The 17,771-nt window shown below is 43.2% G+C and overlaps 1 protein-coding gene across 1 annotated transcript in view; it reads left to right on the forward strand.

Moving 5' to 3' along the window:
• Positions 1 to 6,104: 6,104 nt before the first annotated feature.
• The window catches only part of LOC121871992 (GRIP1-associated protein 1-like), a 119,838-nt gene continuing 108,171 nt past the window's right edge, over positions 6,105 to 17,771 (forward strand). The window contains exon 1 of the mRNA XM_042374612.1: positions 6,105 to 6,200. Coding sequence (XP_042230546.1) covers positions 6,105 to 6,200 — 96 coding nt within the window. The remainder of the gene's footprint in view (positions 6,201 to 17,771) is intronic.

Consider the following 17,771-nt stretch of genomic DNA (forward strand, 5'->3'; position numbering starts at 1 on the left):
CACTTGGGACTATGAGTAAAGCCTGGTAACTGTAATGAAATGTACCACTAGAAGATGTGGGTGAAGTAGAAGTACCCACTTGGAGTGGCAGTTAAGTAAAACCAAGAGTTGTCATGTAACTTATGTAATGTAATGTAGCACCAGTAAGGTTATGTGCAGTGAGAGTACAGAATCTGAGGAATTTGCAGTTGAGTAGAGCCGAGGAGTTACACTGTGGAGTTATATGTTAATAATATATTTTCCCCACTTTGATTCCATATTAATAAACCTGTTCTGAGAGTATTTTAGGAGTATTCATTTCCCTGCAGTATTTCACCTTTATTTCCGTCCAAGTGACTTGATATCAGAATTACCATACCCATGTGCCTAAACCCTCGACATGCTACCAAAAAGAACTAAGGTTATGCAGTAACCATTGAAGAAAGTAAAAAGAACAATTGAAAGAACTAAGACAAGAGTATAAGAAAAGATAAGGACAGAGTATGAGTAGAGAGAAACGTCCGCTCTTACAAAGCCACTTGACCTCATCATAACAAACGAGGAGGGTATGGGGGCCAAACTGGAACACCTTGCCCCAGTTGGCACCAGTCACCATATAGTGTTGTCATTCAGATTTAACTGTTACCTAGTTCAGGATAAGGCCAGGCCAAGGTGCAAATATTACAAGGGAAATTACAATGGGATGAGGGAAGAGATGAGAGGTATCAACTGGCCTGACTCATTAAGGTACAAGAACACAGACACTCCGCTAAATATCATAACTAGCAAAGTGACCCATTTGATCGATAAATATATACCCAAGACCAAACCCAGTGCTTCTAGGAATACGAGGGGACCCCTACACATGAACCATGCGGCGGTCGACAGAATTAAGAAGAAAACCCAGAAATTCAAGACGTGGGTTGGGTCAAACGATGAGCAAGACTGGAGAATGTATGCAAGAGCCAGAAACCAAGCAAAGATAGAGTGTAGAAGGGCTGAAAAGGAGTTCCAGAGGCTGGTTGGAAGCTAGGTCAAGTCAAACCCAAAGGCGTTTTACCGCTATGCAAAGTCGAAATTGAAAACGCGAGTAGGAGTATCAGACCTGAGGCTTGAGGATGGTAGTTACACAGATTCTGACCAGGATAAAGCTGAGGCATTGAACAGCTTATTTTCCTCGGTGTTCACAAGAGAGGATGCAACTAACCTTCCTGCGTTTGAGGATCAGACGGTTCGACACAGCACTGACAAAACATTGTGTTCACAGAAGAGGGTATTAGAAATACACTGTCCAAGCTAAAGGTCCATAAGAGTCCCGGCCCTGACATGGTGCATCCTCGAGTGCTAAGAGAGTTGTGCAACGAGCTTACCGAGCCTCTGAAGATCCTGTTTTGTAAATGCCTGGAGGAGCAAATGGTTCCCAGTGAATGGAAAGTGGCTTATGTGAGTCCTATCTTCAAGAAGGGCGATCGTCTCTCCACGAACAACTATAGACCGGTGAGCCTGACCAGCATAATATGTAAAGTACTTGAGAGTATTATTAGAGATGCCACAATGGAACATCTAATTCGAAACAACCTTGTAAAAGATTGCCAATACTGTTTTATGCCGGGGCGCTCCTGCTTAACACAATTGCTCAAGGGATTTGATATTTGGACCCATATTCTGGAACGGGGTGGTAATATCGACAATATTTACCTAGATTTTGCCAAGGCTTTCGACAGTGTACCCCATGAAAGGCTGAAAATCAAACTGGAAAAGTACGGAATTCGAGGAAATGTCCTAGCATGAATAGAAGACTTTCTACATGACCGCAAGCAGTGTGTGGTGATTAATGACACGAAATCGTCATCCGTACCTGTCACAAGTGGGGTACCGCAGGGCAGTGTATTGGGACCGCTGTTGTTTTTTTGTTTCCTAAATGACATGCCTGACGTTGTATACTCCTCCATACAAATGTTTGCCGATGACGCCAAGTTATTTCGGGAAATTGAGAACCAAGCGGACTGTGAAGAGCTGCAGAAGGACTTCTCAGGGCTCCAGGAATGGTCGAAGAAATGACTGCTGAGATTCAATGTCACGAAGTGTAAGAGGATGCACCTGGGGCGTACCAACGGTAAGGAGGCGTATCACATGTCCCAACGGGATGAAGAAACTGCACTAGTTGAGACTGAATGTGAGAAGGACCTAGGTGTGTATGTTGACAATGAGCTGAAGTTCTCGTGCAATTGCGAGAAGAAGGTAAACCAGGCAAATTAATTATTAGGTCTTATAAGAAGGTCGTTCAGATATCTAGACGGTCCGTCCCTCGTAACGATCTTCAAGAGTGAAGTGCTTCCCCATCTGGTGGACTGTCACTTCGTCTGGTCCCCGAGATATGCTAGGGACTGTCAGTTGGTTGAAAATGTTCAAAGGAGGACCACCAGACTGGTGCCTGCTCTTCCGCACCTCAGCTACCCTGAGAGATTGGAGCGCCTGAACTTGCCTAGCTTATACTACAGACAGGCAAGGGGTTACCTAGTTGAGGTGTATAAGCATCTCAGGGTGCACTACTCAGTCGAGTGTCCTTACTTGGAGCTGGCGGACGCTCTCCCCTAAGGGGTCACAGCTCAAGATTGAAGAAGCCGCAAGTCCAGAAAACTATGAGGGCAAACTTTTTCGGAGTGAGGGTTGTAAACTCTTGGAACAATCTACCAAAGAGTGTTGTGACGGCACCGAGTGTGAGCTCTTTCAAGACAAGACTTGACCAACACTGGAGCGGGTTCAGGTACATTCAGGAGCCGGTGCATGCCCAGTATTTGCCAACAGTGCGTGAGAGACGTGACCGATCGCCCGGGCGGCTAGCGAGCCGATCTTTTGGTGAAGAATATAAATGAAAAGAGACGTGACCGATCGCCCAAGCGGCTAACAAGTCGATCAGTGGCGAAGAGGATAAAAGTAAAAGTAAAAAGTTACGCACTGTTGGCAAGTACTGGGCATGCACCGGCTCCTGAATGTACCTGATCCTGCTCCAGTGTTGGTCAAGTCTTGTCTTGAAAGAGCTCACACTCGGTGCCGTTACAACTCTTTCTGGTAGATTGTTCCAAGAGTTCACAACTCTCACTCCGAAAAAGTTTGCCCTCACAGTTTTCTGGACTTGCTGCTTCTTCAATCTTGAGCTGTGACCCCTTGTGGGGCAAGCGTCCACAAGCTCCAAGTAAGGACACTCGACTGAGTAGTGCCCCTTGAGATGCATATACACCTCAATTAGGTCACCCCTTGCCAGTCTGTAGTATAAACTAGGCACCACTGCCAGCCTATTTGTGTCATAGGTGCCACAGAGACTTTAAATTTTATTTTGTTTGTGTGCTTTCTTAAGAACTGAAACTGTGTCTATAATACACCACTCACAGAGAGATACAGTGTACACAGTAATAGTTCATAGTGTCATCAGTGACCGCGGAAGTTGTACTGTAAATAGCTTAAAGTGAGCGCTAACTAGCAAGCAAGCTGGAAAGGCGCCGTGCCAGCTGAAACAATGTCGTGTTATAGAATTTATAGGGGCTACAGAGACTTTAAATTTCATTTTGTTTGTGTGCTTTCTCATGGATTGAAACTGTGCCAACAATACACCATTCACAGGGAGATACAGTGTACGCAGTCGCAGAAGACAGTTCTATAGGCAACAGAGAGTAGCTAAGAACTGTTCTTTATTTTCTCTCTCTCTCTTTACTTTTTTTTAAATAGGTATAGATCTATACACAGTCTGCACCCCCCACCCCCCCCACAACAACAACAACCATGAGTATGATATGTGATTACTGCAGGGAGAAGTCGGATAAGGAGGATACAGGCCTGACCCTTACGGTGTTTAGGATGTTGCAAAATGCCGTAAATCATGAAGGCTGTTGCTGGTATTGCCCTGACTGCATAGTCAAGGTGAATGGGGCGATTGCAAGCATAAGGTAACGAGTTCTCTAGGGACGAAAATAGATGAAACTGGAACCCTACTGGTTGCGAAACTAGAGCAAGATGGGAAAGAGAACCTTGCTAAGACTGAGAAAGCAGCTGATAGATTGGAGGTGCTTGCTAAGAGGAGTTATGCTGACATATTAGCAGGGCCAGGGGAGGGGGCGAGGAGTAATGCAGGATCAGAACAGGTCCTACAGCAGCTTGGGACTCTGAAGAAGTGTGTCGAAGAAATGAAAATTAACGGACCTACTGTTAGGGGAGAGGAGGAACACCAGGAACGTCTCCAGAGCAGGAACAATGTAATAGTTTTTGGAGTCCCAGAGAGCCAGGCGGAGGGAACTGTGAGTAAGGTAACACACGATAAGATGCTGTTACAAAATATTTGTACAGAACTTCTGAAGATTCCATCAACTCCTCAGGATGTGAGGAGGCTGGGACAAAACCAGGGGGATAAGCCTCGCCCCCTCAAGAACACACAAGCGAGCGGGCAAGAGAAATGGCAGGTTATTCGGCAGGCAAAAAACTTAGCAAGGAGCGAGGCATTTCTGGATGTATTCATTCATCCAGGTCGCACGGTAATGCAGGGGGAACAGCACAAGAAGCTCCTACAGGACTTGAAGCAAAAGAGGGAGGAGTCAAGGAAGAACGGGGGTGAGTGTACATGGGTTATACTCAGGGGGAGGGTAGTGGAAACAAGTTTGCCGACACAGGGCCGGGGGGCAGCAGTGCACCCTCACCCACTCTAACCCCCACCCGGGAGGCGGCACCAGCTCCGCCTACGGGACAGGAGGAGGCGAGCGCTGTGTAAACAATGACATTCCGAACCACACCCTGCAAAATACAGTGTACTTAACAAATGCTGCAGCCGAGAATGGGGGGGCGGGGTTACTACTAAGAGCAGAGACGTTACCGAGAACAAATTGGCTTGAATGTCATGTACATAATACTGACACGTTCCTTGATAAGAGAGAGTTTGAAACACTACTGAGATACACCAACCAGATATTGTAGGAGTTGTAGAAATGTTGTACAAGAACAGAAGAGTCGACCCAGAGGAATGTAGTTCAGTATTGTGGATATGACTCATTTACGAACCTTTCTCAAGATACTTGAGGGTGTGGTTATTTATGCTAGACAAGACCTTAGAGCCAGCCAGGAGGGTACAGGAGAGGATGTTTTGAAGAGTCCAAGGGTGTAAAATTAAATTAAAGGAGGACTTACTTATCATCGGGTGTATCTACAGATCCCCAAACTGTGGCCCACTAAATCAAAGGAATTTAAGAACCTTAATAGACAACGCAGCAATGCTCAACCCGAGACACTTCCTTATCATGGGGGACTTTAACTATATGGACAATGAGAAACGAGTCCACCCCAAATGACATGAATAACCCTGCTACTCTTTTGTAGAACTGAGAGATAATTTTCTGTTCCAACATGTTAGAGACCCGACCAATACAGAGGGGAGCAAATACCCGCTGTCATGGTCACGTGACTGCTAGTCTGTTTTAACACTGATGATTCTTATTACAACTCCACGAACGCAAAACACGAATGGGTAGCTGGTTATATCCCTAGAAGAGACATGTTTTTCTCCATCGACGTTTATACTCATGATCCCTCCCAGTAAGTCCTGCCTTCAACACAGTTGTCATACGCTGTTATTCCACTTTCTACTGGCAAGCTCAATCTTGAATTAGTTCATGTAAATCAACTTAGTAATTGCCAGACTTGTCAACTGATGGTCATCTTTGAATGAGTAACAGTTGGTTTTTGGTAATTTCTGTCATTGCATGAGTAGCGAACGCTGGCAACTCACAGGGTATATAAACCACGGGTAAGAGGAGAGAGCTCCTCCGTGAGCCCTCCCAACTTTGTTCCAAGGTATGTAGCAATGTTCTACAGCCATTTAGTTTGATTTAGTCAATGTAGTGAATTATCAGTGTTCATGCTGTAACAGTGGAATTGTCATTCAACCAGTGTAAGTAATATAAAGTAAATGTCGTCTGACGTTGTGAGACGAAAGATTTGTTTGTGTTGTCATCATGCTTCCCAAGTCTTCCTCCGTGATGCCCTCTCCAACTTTGTCCCAGATCCAGGTGGGCTTATTTGAACATTCACCAGGCCCGGAGCAGTAGATGTTTAGCGTGATCATAGCAGATTCGGGATTCGACATGATTGAGACGGCAGGTCCGCTCGTGGGTCTCAGACACCAGACTCGCCATGTGTTGGCTTCCACCGCACCACAACAGCGATCGTCGGTGTTACAGGTGCCAGCTATACCCTGGGACATGGCTTTGGAGTAATATGGCCCACAGTGTTGTTGAATATGTTTGGATAATTAGCTGGAAATAATTATCCCATGATGGGTAGTGGACCCATGTATTTGCTGGTTTCAGTATTAACATGTAGATTGCATCTCATATGCACTACCAACAGTCTTTTGACGAATTATATGCCAGTTTGTCTTATAACTGGATGCAATGGAAAGTACCTAGTAATGTGTGAGAAGTAAAGTTGTCCACTTGGGACTATGAGTAAAGCCTGGTAACTGTAATGAAATGTAATAGAAGATGTGGGTGAAGTAGAAGTACCCACTTGGAGTGGCAGTTAAGTAAAACCAAGAGTTGTCATGTAACTTATGTAATGTAATGTAGCACCAGAAAGGTTATGTGCAGGAGAGTACAGAATCTGAGGAATTTGTAGTTGAGAGCCGAGGAGTTACACTGTGGAGTTATATGTTAATAATATATTTTCCCACTTTGATTCCATATTAATAAACCTGTTCTGAGAGTATTTAGGAGTATTCATTTCCTGCAGTATTTCACCTTTATTTCCGTCCAAGTGACTTGATATCAGAATTACCATACCCATGTGCCTAAACCCTCGACACTACTCAAAAAGAACTAAGGTTATGCAGTAACCATTGAAGAAAGTAAAAAGAACAATTGAAAGAACTAAGACAAGAGTATAAGAAAAGATAAGGACAGAGTATGAGTAGAGAGAAACGTCCGCTCTTACAAAGCCACTTGACCTGTGCAAATGTACAAGAAGTACAATGGGAGAGGGAAGAGATGAGAGGTATCCAACTGGCCTGACTCATTAAGGTACAAGAACACAGACACTCTGGCTAAATATCTTAACTAGTGAAACGAAGCCCATTTGATCGATAAATATATGCCCAAGACCAAACCCAGTGCTTCTGGGAATCTGAGGATCCTACACATGAACCATGCGGCGGTCGACAGAATTAAGAAAACCGAAATTCAAAGACGTGGGTTGGGTCAAACGATGAGCAAGACTGGAGGATGTGTAAAGAGCCAGGAAACCAAGCAAAGATAGAGTGTAGAAGGGCTGAAAAGAGGAGTTCCAGAGGCTGGTTGGAAGCGAGGTCAAGTCAAACCCAAGGCGTTTTACCGCTATGCAAAGTCGAAATTGAAAACGCGGTAGAATTATCAGACCTGAGGCTTGAGGATGGTAGTTACACAGATTCTGACAGCTTATTTTCTCGGTGTTCTAGAGGGATGCAACTAACCTTCCTGCGTTTGAGGATCCAGACAGTTCGACACAGCACTGACAAAACATTGTGTTCACAGAAGAGAGGGTGATAGAAATACACTGTCAAGCTATGAGTCCTGGGAGTCCAGCCTGACATGGGTGCATCCTCGAGTGCTAAGAGAGTTGTGCAACGAGCTTACCCGAGCCTCCTGAAGATCCTGTTTTTGTAAATGCCTGGAGGAGCAAATGGTTCCCAGTGAATGGAAAGTGGCTTATGTGGGTCTATCTTCCAGAAGAGCGATCGTCTCTCCTGAACAACTATAGACCGGTGAGCCTGACCAGCATAATATATACAAAGTACTTGAGAGTATTATTAGAGATGCCACAATGGAACATCTAATTCAGAAACAACCTTGTAAAAAGGTGCCAATACTGTTTTTTATGCCAGGGGCGCTCCTGCTTAACACAGTGCTCAAAGGGATTTGATGAAATGGACCCCATATTCGACAGTGTGTACCCCATGAAGGCTGAAAATCAAACTGGAAAAGTACGGAATTCGAGGAAATGTCCTAGCATGGATAGAGACTTTCTACATGACCAAGCAGTGTGGTGATTAATGACACGAAAATCAATCATCGGCCTACCATCACAAGTGGGGAATGCCGCAGGAGGCAATTATATTAGGCCGCTTGTTGTTTGTTTGTTTCCTAAATGACATGCCTGACGGTTTACTCCTCCATACAAATGTTTGCCGATGACGCCAAGTTATTTCGGGAAATTGAGAACCAACAGTTTGTGAAGAGCTGCAGAAGGACTCTCGAGGCTCCAGGAATGAGTCGAAATGGCTTGCTGAGATTCAATGTTACGAAGTGTAGAGGATACACCTGGGGCGTACCAACGGTAAGGAGGCGTGTCACATGTTTATCAACAGGATGAAGAAACTGCGCTAGTTGAGACTGAATGTGAGAAGGACCTAGGTGTGTATGTTGACCAATGAGCTGAAGTTCTCGTGCAATTGCGAGAAGAATAAACCAGGCAAATTAATTATTAGGTCTTATAAGAAGGTCGTTCCAGATATCTGAGGCGTTCCGTCCTCTTGATCTCTTTAAAATTAAGTCTTCCCCATCAGGGAATTACTGTCACTTCGTCTGGTCCCCGAGATATGCTAGGGACTGTCAGTTGGTTGAAAATGTTCAAGGAGGACCACCAGACTGGTGCCTGCTCTTCGGCACCTCAGCTACCCTGTGAGAGATTGGAGCGCCTGAACTTGCCTAGCTTATACAGACAGGCAGGGGTTACCTAGTTGATTGAGGTGTATAAGCATCTCGGTGCACTACTCAGTCGAGTGTCCTTACTTGGAGCCTGGCGGACGCTCTCCCCACAAAGGGTGTCACAACTCAAAGATTGAAGAAAACACATAAGTCCCAGAAAAACTGTGAGGCAAACTTTTTTCGGAGTGAGGTTGTAAACTCTTGGAACAATCTACCAAAAAGAGTGTTGTGACGGCACCGAGTGTGATCTCTTTCAAGACAAGACTTGACCAACATAGGCAGGTTCCAGGTACATTCAGGAGCAGTGCATGCCCAGTACTTGCCAACAGTGCGTGTGACAGAGACGTGACCGATCGCCTGGGCGGCTAGCGAGCCGATCTTTTGGTGAAAAGGATAAATGAAAAGGAAAAATAATCAGAGACGTGACCTATCGCCCAAGCGGCTAACGAGCCGATGAGTGGCGAAAAGGATAAAAGTAAAAGTTCAGGCGCTCCAATCTCTCAGGGAAGCTGAAGTGCCGAAGGGCAGGCATCAGTCTGGTGGCCCTGCTTTGACCAAGTCATTTATAAAACAAACAAGCAACAGCGGGCCCAATGCACTGCCCTGTAATTTGCCCGCTTGTGGCGGGTACACATGATGATTTCGTGCGGTAATCACCACACACTGTTTTGCGGTCAAAAGCTGCAGAAAGTGTTGTAACGGCACCGAAGTGTGAAGCTCCTTCAGAACAGACTTGACCAACACTGGAGCAGGTTCAGGTATTCAAGAGCAGATGCATGCCCATTACTTGCCAACAGTACGTAACAGAGACGTGACCTTTTCGCCCAAGCGGCTAACGAGCTGATCATTTGGAGGGGTGGTCTGAAAAATATGGCAAATGAATCAACACCAGCAAGTGCAGCGTACTTATGTGGAAGAACAAATACTGTCAATGTATACCTTGCTTAACAACATCAACCTAGAAGTCGACTTGTGAAAGGGCCTGGGGGTACTTATAGCCGGACCTACGGCCTAGAAAACAGTGCATTAATGTTCGAAATAAGGCAAACAAGTATTGGGTTTATATCTGGGAAATTCTGTGAAAGCCAGCAGAGGTGCAGAAGATGCTTATTGCAACTATATCTTGCGCTAGTTAGGCCGCACCTCGATTATGCAGTTCGATTCTGGTACCCCTATTATAGAATGGATATAAATTCACTAGAGTCGGTGCGAAGGATGGCAAGCGGATTCGGGGACTTACAAAATATCCATATCAGGATAGGTTAAAAACTTAACTTGCATTCTAGAAAGACGAAAGAGTGCGGGGAGATATGATGAGAAGTATTTAAGTGGGTGAAAAGGGAATCAATAAAGGGATATAGATAAAAGTTCTTATAATATCCAAGGCAGGATGGACTCGGGCAACGGATTCCAGAAGTTGGATAGTTCGGGACAGGAGGAGATAGGAAAACTGGTTCACAAATAGGGTGGTGGACAGAGTGGAACAAGCAACAACTTTGTAGTAAGTGCGGGGAACTCTGGAGAAAGTTTCAAAAGGAGGCTAGATAGATTCATGGATGATGAGAGTGGTAGTAACTCTCGACAGGAGCCTCTCATGCAGATCAACCGGCCTATTGCAGACTCCTATTTTCTTATGTTCTTTTTTGTTCTAAGGATAAAATAAAAAGAAAAGTAACAGGGCGTGACCCGATCATGGCGGCCTAACAAACGATTAGTGGTGAAAGAAGGATAAAAAGTGAAAGTAAAAAAATTAGCTTGTAGTGGATTGCACTCCCCTACAAACGCCGCTTGTCACTGAGCCTTCGACCCGCAGATTCCCCAGTGTATGCCTCGTGGTCTGGGGTTAACAGCGCACCCAACACATGACGGAGGTCAACTATTAAGCCACGCCTACCTCCATATACCAGACCTGACCTCGTTGTACAGGACGGGTGTGTTGGGGTCAGTAGGACGTGGTGCTGAGACAGGAAGAGGTGGCTGTCTGCTTAGAGTCATAAGAGCTGCTCTGGGGTGTCTATCCTGCGGTGTAGAGACAGTAGCTGTAGAGCCGATGAGAACTGCTTCTGTGTGGATAAGCCAGTCTTCCATGTTGCTTAGCGAAGACTGGGAGAGTGATCGGTTCTCCTCCATCCTGTGTGAGTGCGAATCGCCGGGGGCACAGAGTCTCGCCCAGTGGCATACAACCCTACACAGAAGATAACTGCCATTGGGGAGTTCCGAAACGACCTTGAAGAAACTCGGAGATTCCTGTGTTTAGTCACTTCTACCACCGCTTCATCGACAACGCTGCCACCGTCCTAGTCCCCCTCAACATGACCTTCTCCAAGGGACTTCAAGAAACTCACAATGCGCTTTCTGTATATATATGTTGTTGTACAGTGCAGTGCTTGGAGTGACTAGGTGAGGAGAAGCTTGCTCAGAAGATCACAGCAGGGCGAGGAGATTTCTGAGGAAGCTGGGTGGTGGAAGCTGTGAGATGTTGCTGGTCAGTAGCAGTGTAGAATAGGTTCCCCGATGATGATGATGATGATAATAAGAACATAACATACATAGAAAGTGGGATACTGGGAGGCCGACTGGCCCCATACAGGGCAGATCCCTTTCACACCCATCCAGCACTTCCATGTGCCTATCAACTTCGTCTTGAAGCTCCTAGCGTCCCCGATCCTACTATAGCACTCGGTAGTCTATTCACATATCCCATAACTCTATTACCAAACCAGTGCTTACCATATCCTTTCTGAATCAGGTATCTAATTTAAAAGCCATTTTGTTCTAGTTATTTCGTTATTACTGAGCTTCAGACATCTTCCATTTTACCCTTGTTAATCCCACTTACCCCTTGTACACCTATCATATCTCCCTACTAACTCTACGCCTCTCTGTGAATATGGCTGGCTTTCAGTCTTTCTTCATATGGAAGGTTCCTAATATTATGGATCATTTTGTCATTCTTCTTTGTACTCTCTCAAAAAGAATCTATGTCCAAGTTTCTATAACTAAGGACACCAGAACTGAACCGCATAATCCATGTGTGGCCTCACTAATGCTAGGTAAAGTTTCAAGATAACGTCAACAGTTCTGTTACTCACAGACCCTAGATATGAACCCAAATCCTGTTTGCCCTTCTTGCGAACACTTCATACATTGTTTTCTAGGTTTCAAGTCGTTGCTTTAACAAATACACCTAGATCTTTTCACAAACTGAGTTTTCTATTTCCATGTTACCTAGTTGCCACTTAACGTTTTGTATTCGTCTTCCTATCTGTAGTACCTTGCATTTATCAGTATTAAATTCATTTGCCAGTCTACTGACCACTCATGTAAAAGGTATCTAGATCTCTTTGAAGGTGTTCAAAAGTCACCATCTAATTTATCACTCTCCCCATTTGGTATCATCTGCAATTTTACTAATCCCTACTAGATTATGCCTAAATCAAAGTCATTAATGTATATAACAAACAACAGAGAGGGCCTAATACGAATCCCTGAGAACTCACTTTTGACGCACCCCAGTCTGACTTTAATCATTTATGCTGACTCTGTTTGTTTCCTACCAGTTAACCATGACCTAATCCATTTGTACTGATCCACCTATTCCATGTGCTACCTTCCTTATCAATCTCTCATGAGGAGGCTCTATCGAATGCTTTGCACAATCTAAATAAATTATATCCATGTGACTTATCATTATCTACCGCGCTTCATATGCTTCTGAGAAAAAGCTAAGCAAATTTGTGAGACAAGAACGTCCTGGGTGAACCCGTGCTGAGAAGAATGAATTAAGTTAGCAGAATGTTTCAAAAGGTGGCTACATAGCAATAATTGGCTCTAGCAACTTGCCTATGATTGAGCGTAAAGAGACTAATGGGACGGTAATTTGATGCTGTGATTTATCACCCTTTTTGAAAATGGAACTACATTTGCAAGTTTCCAAGCTTCTGGCACTAGGCCCGATTCTAATGGCTTATTCATCCGGAAACTGCTAATGGATTACTCAACCATCTCTACATTCTTTTAATATTCTAGCATATACCTCGTCTGGACCAGGCGATTTATGAGGCTTCAGTTTATTAATTACTTTAAGCACGTAGTTACTAGTAATATTGATATTTATCAACGCATATTTTCTATACTGTAAATTTATATACCTTATGAACTTCTGGAAACTGTGCTGGTTTTCACATTTTGTGAATCTGTGGGCAAAATGACTATTTAACGTGCTACATTTCTAACTCATCATCAGTCATTTCTCCTGTAAATGGTTTAAGGGGGACCTATTGTATCTCTAACCTTTGATTTGCCACAGTTGATAAAAAGCTTTGGGGGTTATTTTCGATTCGTTTTGCTACCTTGATTTCATAATTTCTCTTTGCTGTCCTAATTTCTGTTTTACCTCCTTTAGACTAAATACAACTAACACTTCACAGCAAATATGTTGAAGGAAATCTGCCGGACGTCATGGTAGAACCGACCTTCCTTCCATCTGGATGGTGAGATCTTCCAACACAGGACTTCAAACACATCTAACGAAGCCCGTGTGGACGTCAGTGCTCGAGGATTCTGGACGCGGGGACAGCGAGCTTTTTTCGACATCAGGATTTTTGATCCCATGGCCACTTGTCAATGTAACCTAGCTCTCGATGCTGCACATAGGAGGAACGAGAACGACAAGAGAAGGCATATGGGGAGAATTCAAAACGTTGATCAAGCAGCTTCACTCCTCTAGTGTTCACAACCTCTGGTGGGATGGGACCAAGTGCAAGATGTTTCTACGCCAGACTCGTGGAGGTGATCTCCGAACAGAAGCAGCAGCCCAGAAGTTATTGTTACAGCCTGGATGAGATATCGACTGTCCCTTCCTTCGGTCGGCCTTTGCTCTGCCTCAGGGAACAGGCTTCTGCTCCTACTCCGACAACTGCTGCAGATATTGACTATGAGGCTACAGTCACTGAATGCCACATAGATCTGCAGCTCAACTACACAGATAGGATATTTTTATGTATTAGGATATTTAATATTAAAAACAAATGGTGGCGAAGGTGTGGCTATTGGGGAGGCTGGAGGCCACAAAAAAAAAGAAAAAAAAAAAGAAAAAAAAAAAAAAAAAAAAAAAAAAATATAACTAACACCTTAGCAAAAAAAAAATGTGACTACCCTCCCAGCTACACAAGGACCTGGGCGGGCTCACTAACTCCATCGGAAAAAAAATAATAATAATAATGTGATTACCCTCCCAGCTACATCAGCCAGGAAGAAGTAATTGAACCACCTCCTGCCCCAATATACACATATACACATAAAACATTAATAGAGAAAATAAAAGATGAGAGTGACCTACCAGCTCCACTAAGAACCTGGCAGGCCTCTCCATACAGTGTACCTTTAGACTAACACAACTAACACTTAACTAACACCTTAGCAAAAAAAAAAAAATGGACTACCCTCCCAGTTACACAAGGACCTGGGCGGGCTCACTAACTCCATCGCAGTATACTGTATATACTGCAAAAAAAAAAAAAAAAAATAAATAAATAAATAAATAAATACAATAAATAAAAATAATAATAATAATAAGCAGTACTACATAAATAAACCAAAATTAATACAAAGGTCTGACGACCCAAGGGAGCAGAACAAAAAAAAAACACTAATAGGAAAGTTGAAGCGATCTGGTTGAGCCCAGATTCTTTCTACTCCTGCTGTATTTCAGTTTCACCACTTTTTCTTCAACCCCTAATAATCTTCTTTCACCTCATAACTAATGACTCCGTACCTACCGTCTCTTCCATTTTGCCGAATCTTCTTAATTTGGTAAGCTGTATTTGGCTAGTCTATTGCTCTCTGTTAGGTGTTCATTTATTCCGGTTCTTGTTATTGTCAGCCCCAGTATTTTTCCTTTCTTTTGAGTATTGTATTTCTTCGTTGTTTACTGTGATTGGTGCTGGGTTTATCCATGAAATGTGTATGATTTTTAGTTTCTGTGTATTAGTTTTTATTTTCCATTTCTTCTCGTAATTATTTATTTGTATTATGGCGCGAGCTGTTTTTAATGCCATCATCTGTTTGGCCTTGCCTGGATGGCGGATGATCTGGGTGACATCATCAGCATATGCGATGTATTCACCGTGAATTGGTGGCGGCATGTCTGAAGTGTAGATTGTATAAAGAGTTGGGGATAAATTACTTCCTTGTGGTACTCTACTATAAAGGCTGAAGCTTGGGCCTTTGTGAGTGCCTATTATAATGTGTGCTTCTCTATTGTCCAAGAAATTACACAGAAGAGAAGTGAAGTTGTTAGGGAGTTCTTAATTGGTTATTTTATATTTAAGTCCCAAGTGCCAGACCTTATCGAACGCTTTTGCCACGTTCCTCAATACTATATTGCACTGTTCTCTATTATGCATTGCGTTTGCAATACTTTCGTATATAAAGGCTATGGCTGTGTTTGTTCCTCTGTGTTTCCTAAATCCGTGTTGTCTAGGGTTGTGTTTGTATTCCAGTTCCAGGTGTGTTCTTAATCGGTGGTTAATTATTTTTTCCAAAATTTTTCCCGGTGTTTCTAAGAGAGAGAGTGGTCTGTAGTTTTCTACTGCTGTGGGGGCTTTTCTCGGTTTTGGTATCAGTCTGATGATTGCTGTCTTGAATTTCTTTGAGTAGTAGCCTGAAGCTATGGACGCATTGAATATTTTTCTTAGTAGAAGTACCATGTTGCTTGGTAATTGCTGTAAAATGAGTTTATTTATTTTACTGACTCCAGGAGCCTTGTTCTTAAAGCTATTGACTGTTCTTACTATTTCGTCCACCGTGATTGGTTTGTTTAGTGGGGACATGTCATCCAGTGTATTCAGGTCGATCGTGGGGCTCGGTTGCCAAATATGGGTTATTTGCCACATATGGTTGGATACTTCCCTCTCTGTGGTCATGCAAAAGTTTAAGTTTTCTTCGTTGGTGATTTGAAAAAGGGTAAGGTGACCCAAGCTTCTCACCTGGTTACAAGGTTGGGTCACCTTACCCTCTGACCTGACTACCGACCGTTGCTGTGCTTTTTAAAATTTAGTAGGGTCATTACCCAATACCTGACCATTGTGGATCTGATCTCACTTTTTAATACTTTTAATAACTAATATTTGTTTTCTCCTCATTTCCATAACTCATTACAAGTGATCATGGGCCCTTCGTGCCCAGTGGCGAGTCCAGTGGTACAGTTTACCGAGGCGTGAAAGCTCGAACGCATTTGCTTGGCTAGAGCGCAACCGCCGGCTGGCTGACAGAGTACAGCGACATCGTTTTCCAGATGGTCGTGGTTGTTATAGTCATGGTCGTGGTTGTTATAATCATGGTCCTTGTTGTTATAATCATGGTCGTTGTCGTGATACTTACAGTATCTAATATACTATAAGAAGGAATAGAATAAAGGTTAGAATAATGAATTAAAGAAATTTCGCCATAAGGAGAGGTTAAAATCATAAAAAAAAATTATAATGAATCACCGATGATCATTCCGAGATAAATTATATTATGAAGAGAAGTGACCTTGATTCTGGTTAGATCAGTCACCATCTGCTTAAGTCATCACCTGAGTTAAGTCATCAGAGTCATCATCTACGTTTGTCAGTTTTAGGCGCATCTCACATGACTGACCGACCATCGATGTTCTTTCCGCGCGAGGGTGTTAGTTTTCAATGCGTCTTATTATTTACGCTTGTGGATGTAAGACCTCCTACCCTCACTGACTCAGCTATGGTCAATTTTGTGTTATTCTTGTTTATAAATGCCTTCTAATCTGTCTCAAGTCTATCCGTCCTGTCTATTGCCATCCCAACTGTCTGTTCGTCTGCGTGGTGTTTGAATGTAAGCCCGTCTTTACTAATGTGAACCAGTCAGTCAGCTGTCTGTCTGCCATGTTAGTTGCCATATTGTTTATTGTGCATGTATGAATCTGTCTATTTTGTCAACCTCCTGTCTGTTTCATCTCTATATTCACCCTGTGGCTATTGAGTCTCTTCTCCATGCATTCCTGTTATTATCTTTTATCTCTTCTCCTTTTCCACACAGGAATGAGTATACACTGTCGCTGTAAGGTCATCTGGCAGCGCATCCAGACGCATGATAAAACTCAGCTCCCAACCTGTTATCTCAAACTATTTTCTGTTTCCCCTTCTGTATTTATTCTTCTATTTACTCATCTTCCTACTAATCCAAACAACAATAAAAAAAAGTAGGCTACGAAAAAGTGGGGGTATAGGAGGGAGAGCCGTGACGATAACTGCAAGCTGCAATCTGGGCTGGGTGCAAGTCGGTAAACTTGCATCGTTTTAGCGTAAATAAATGGTTATGCAATGGCTTACTAAAGAAACCATCGATATGGGACCAGGTTTGTTCCACTGTACGAATTTTTGCGATTTTCCAAAGTTTGATGAAAAACGATTGTGCAGTTCTCATGAGACTGAAACACAGGCACCACACATCGCCAGCTCTATAGTATATTCGATAAATATTTTTGCATTACTCTGGTGGGTGCGTAGTGAGTCTTTATACCGTGAATGAAGTGATAAATAGTCTGTCCTATACATGGACCCTCTTCAAAATTTTGGGTACCAAACAGAATTAGTGACTCAGACTCTGATAGCCAGTCATCTAATAATTCACAGGAACTAGTGAACTGATAGTGAGGAAAATACAAATTAGCAGATTACAGTTAACTCTTTGCAAGCTGTGAAAATATCATCGATTCTCAGTTGGTTACACAGTAAACAGACTACATTGGTCTGTCAAACGGTACTTAGCACCAAATAATATTAAGGTACAAGAGTTTACTGCCGAGGATCGTAATTATACTAGTTTAGCATTTTGCGTAAATGAGAAGATGTAGTGAAATAACGATGTCCCAACTAGCGTGGTTGGGCAGCTAGAGGCATCTATGCTTCAGCCATTGACGGCAGGATTATCAAACATTTAAAAGCAATTAATTTCCTTTTTGGATAAGTCAAAGAGGTCACTTAAGCAAAACTAAGCAGTGTTTACTTCAGCCACTTATCAATTGAAACTGTCAACTTAGGACGGGATAAC

This window comes from Homarus americanus, unplaced genomic scaffold, assembly GCF_018991925.1.
Source record: "Homarus americanus isolate GMGI-L3 unplaced genomic scaffold, GMGI_Hamer_2.0 scaffold51476, whole genome shotgun sequence".
Classification (NCBI taxonomy): Eukaryota; Metazoa; Arthropoda; class Malacostraca; order Decapoda; family Nephropidae; genus Homarus; species Homarus americanus.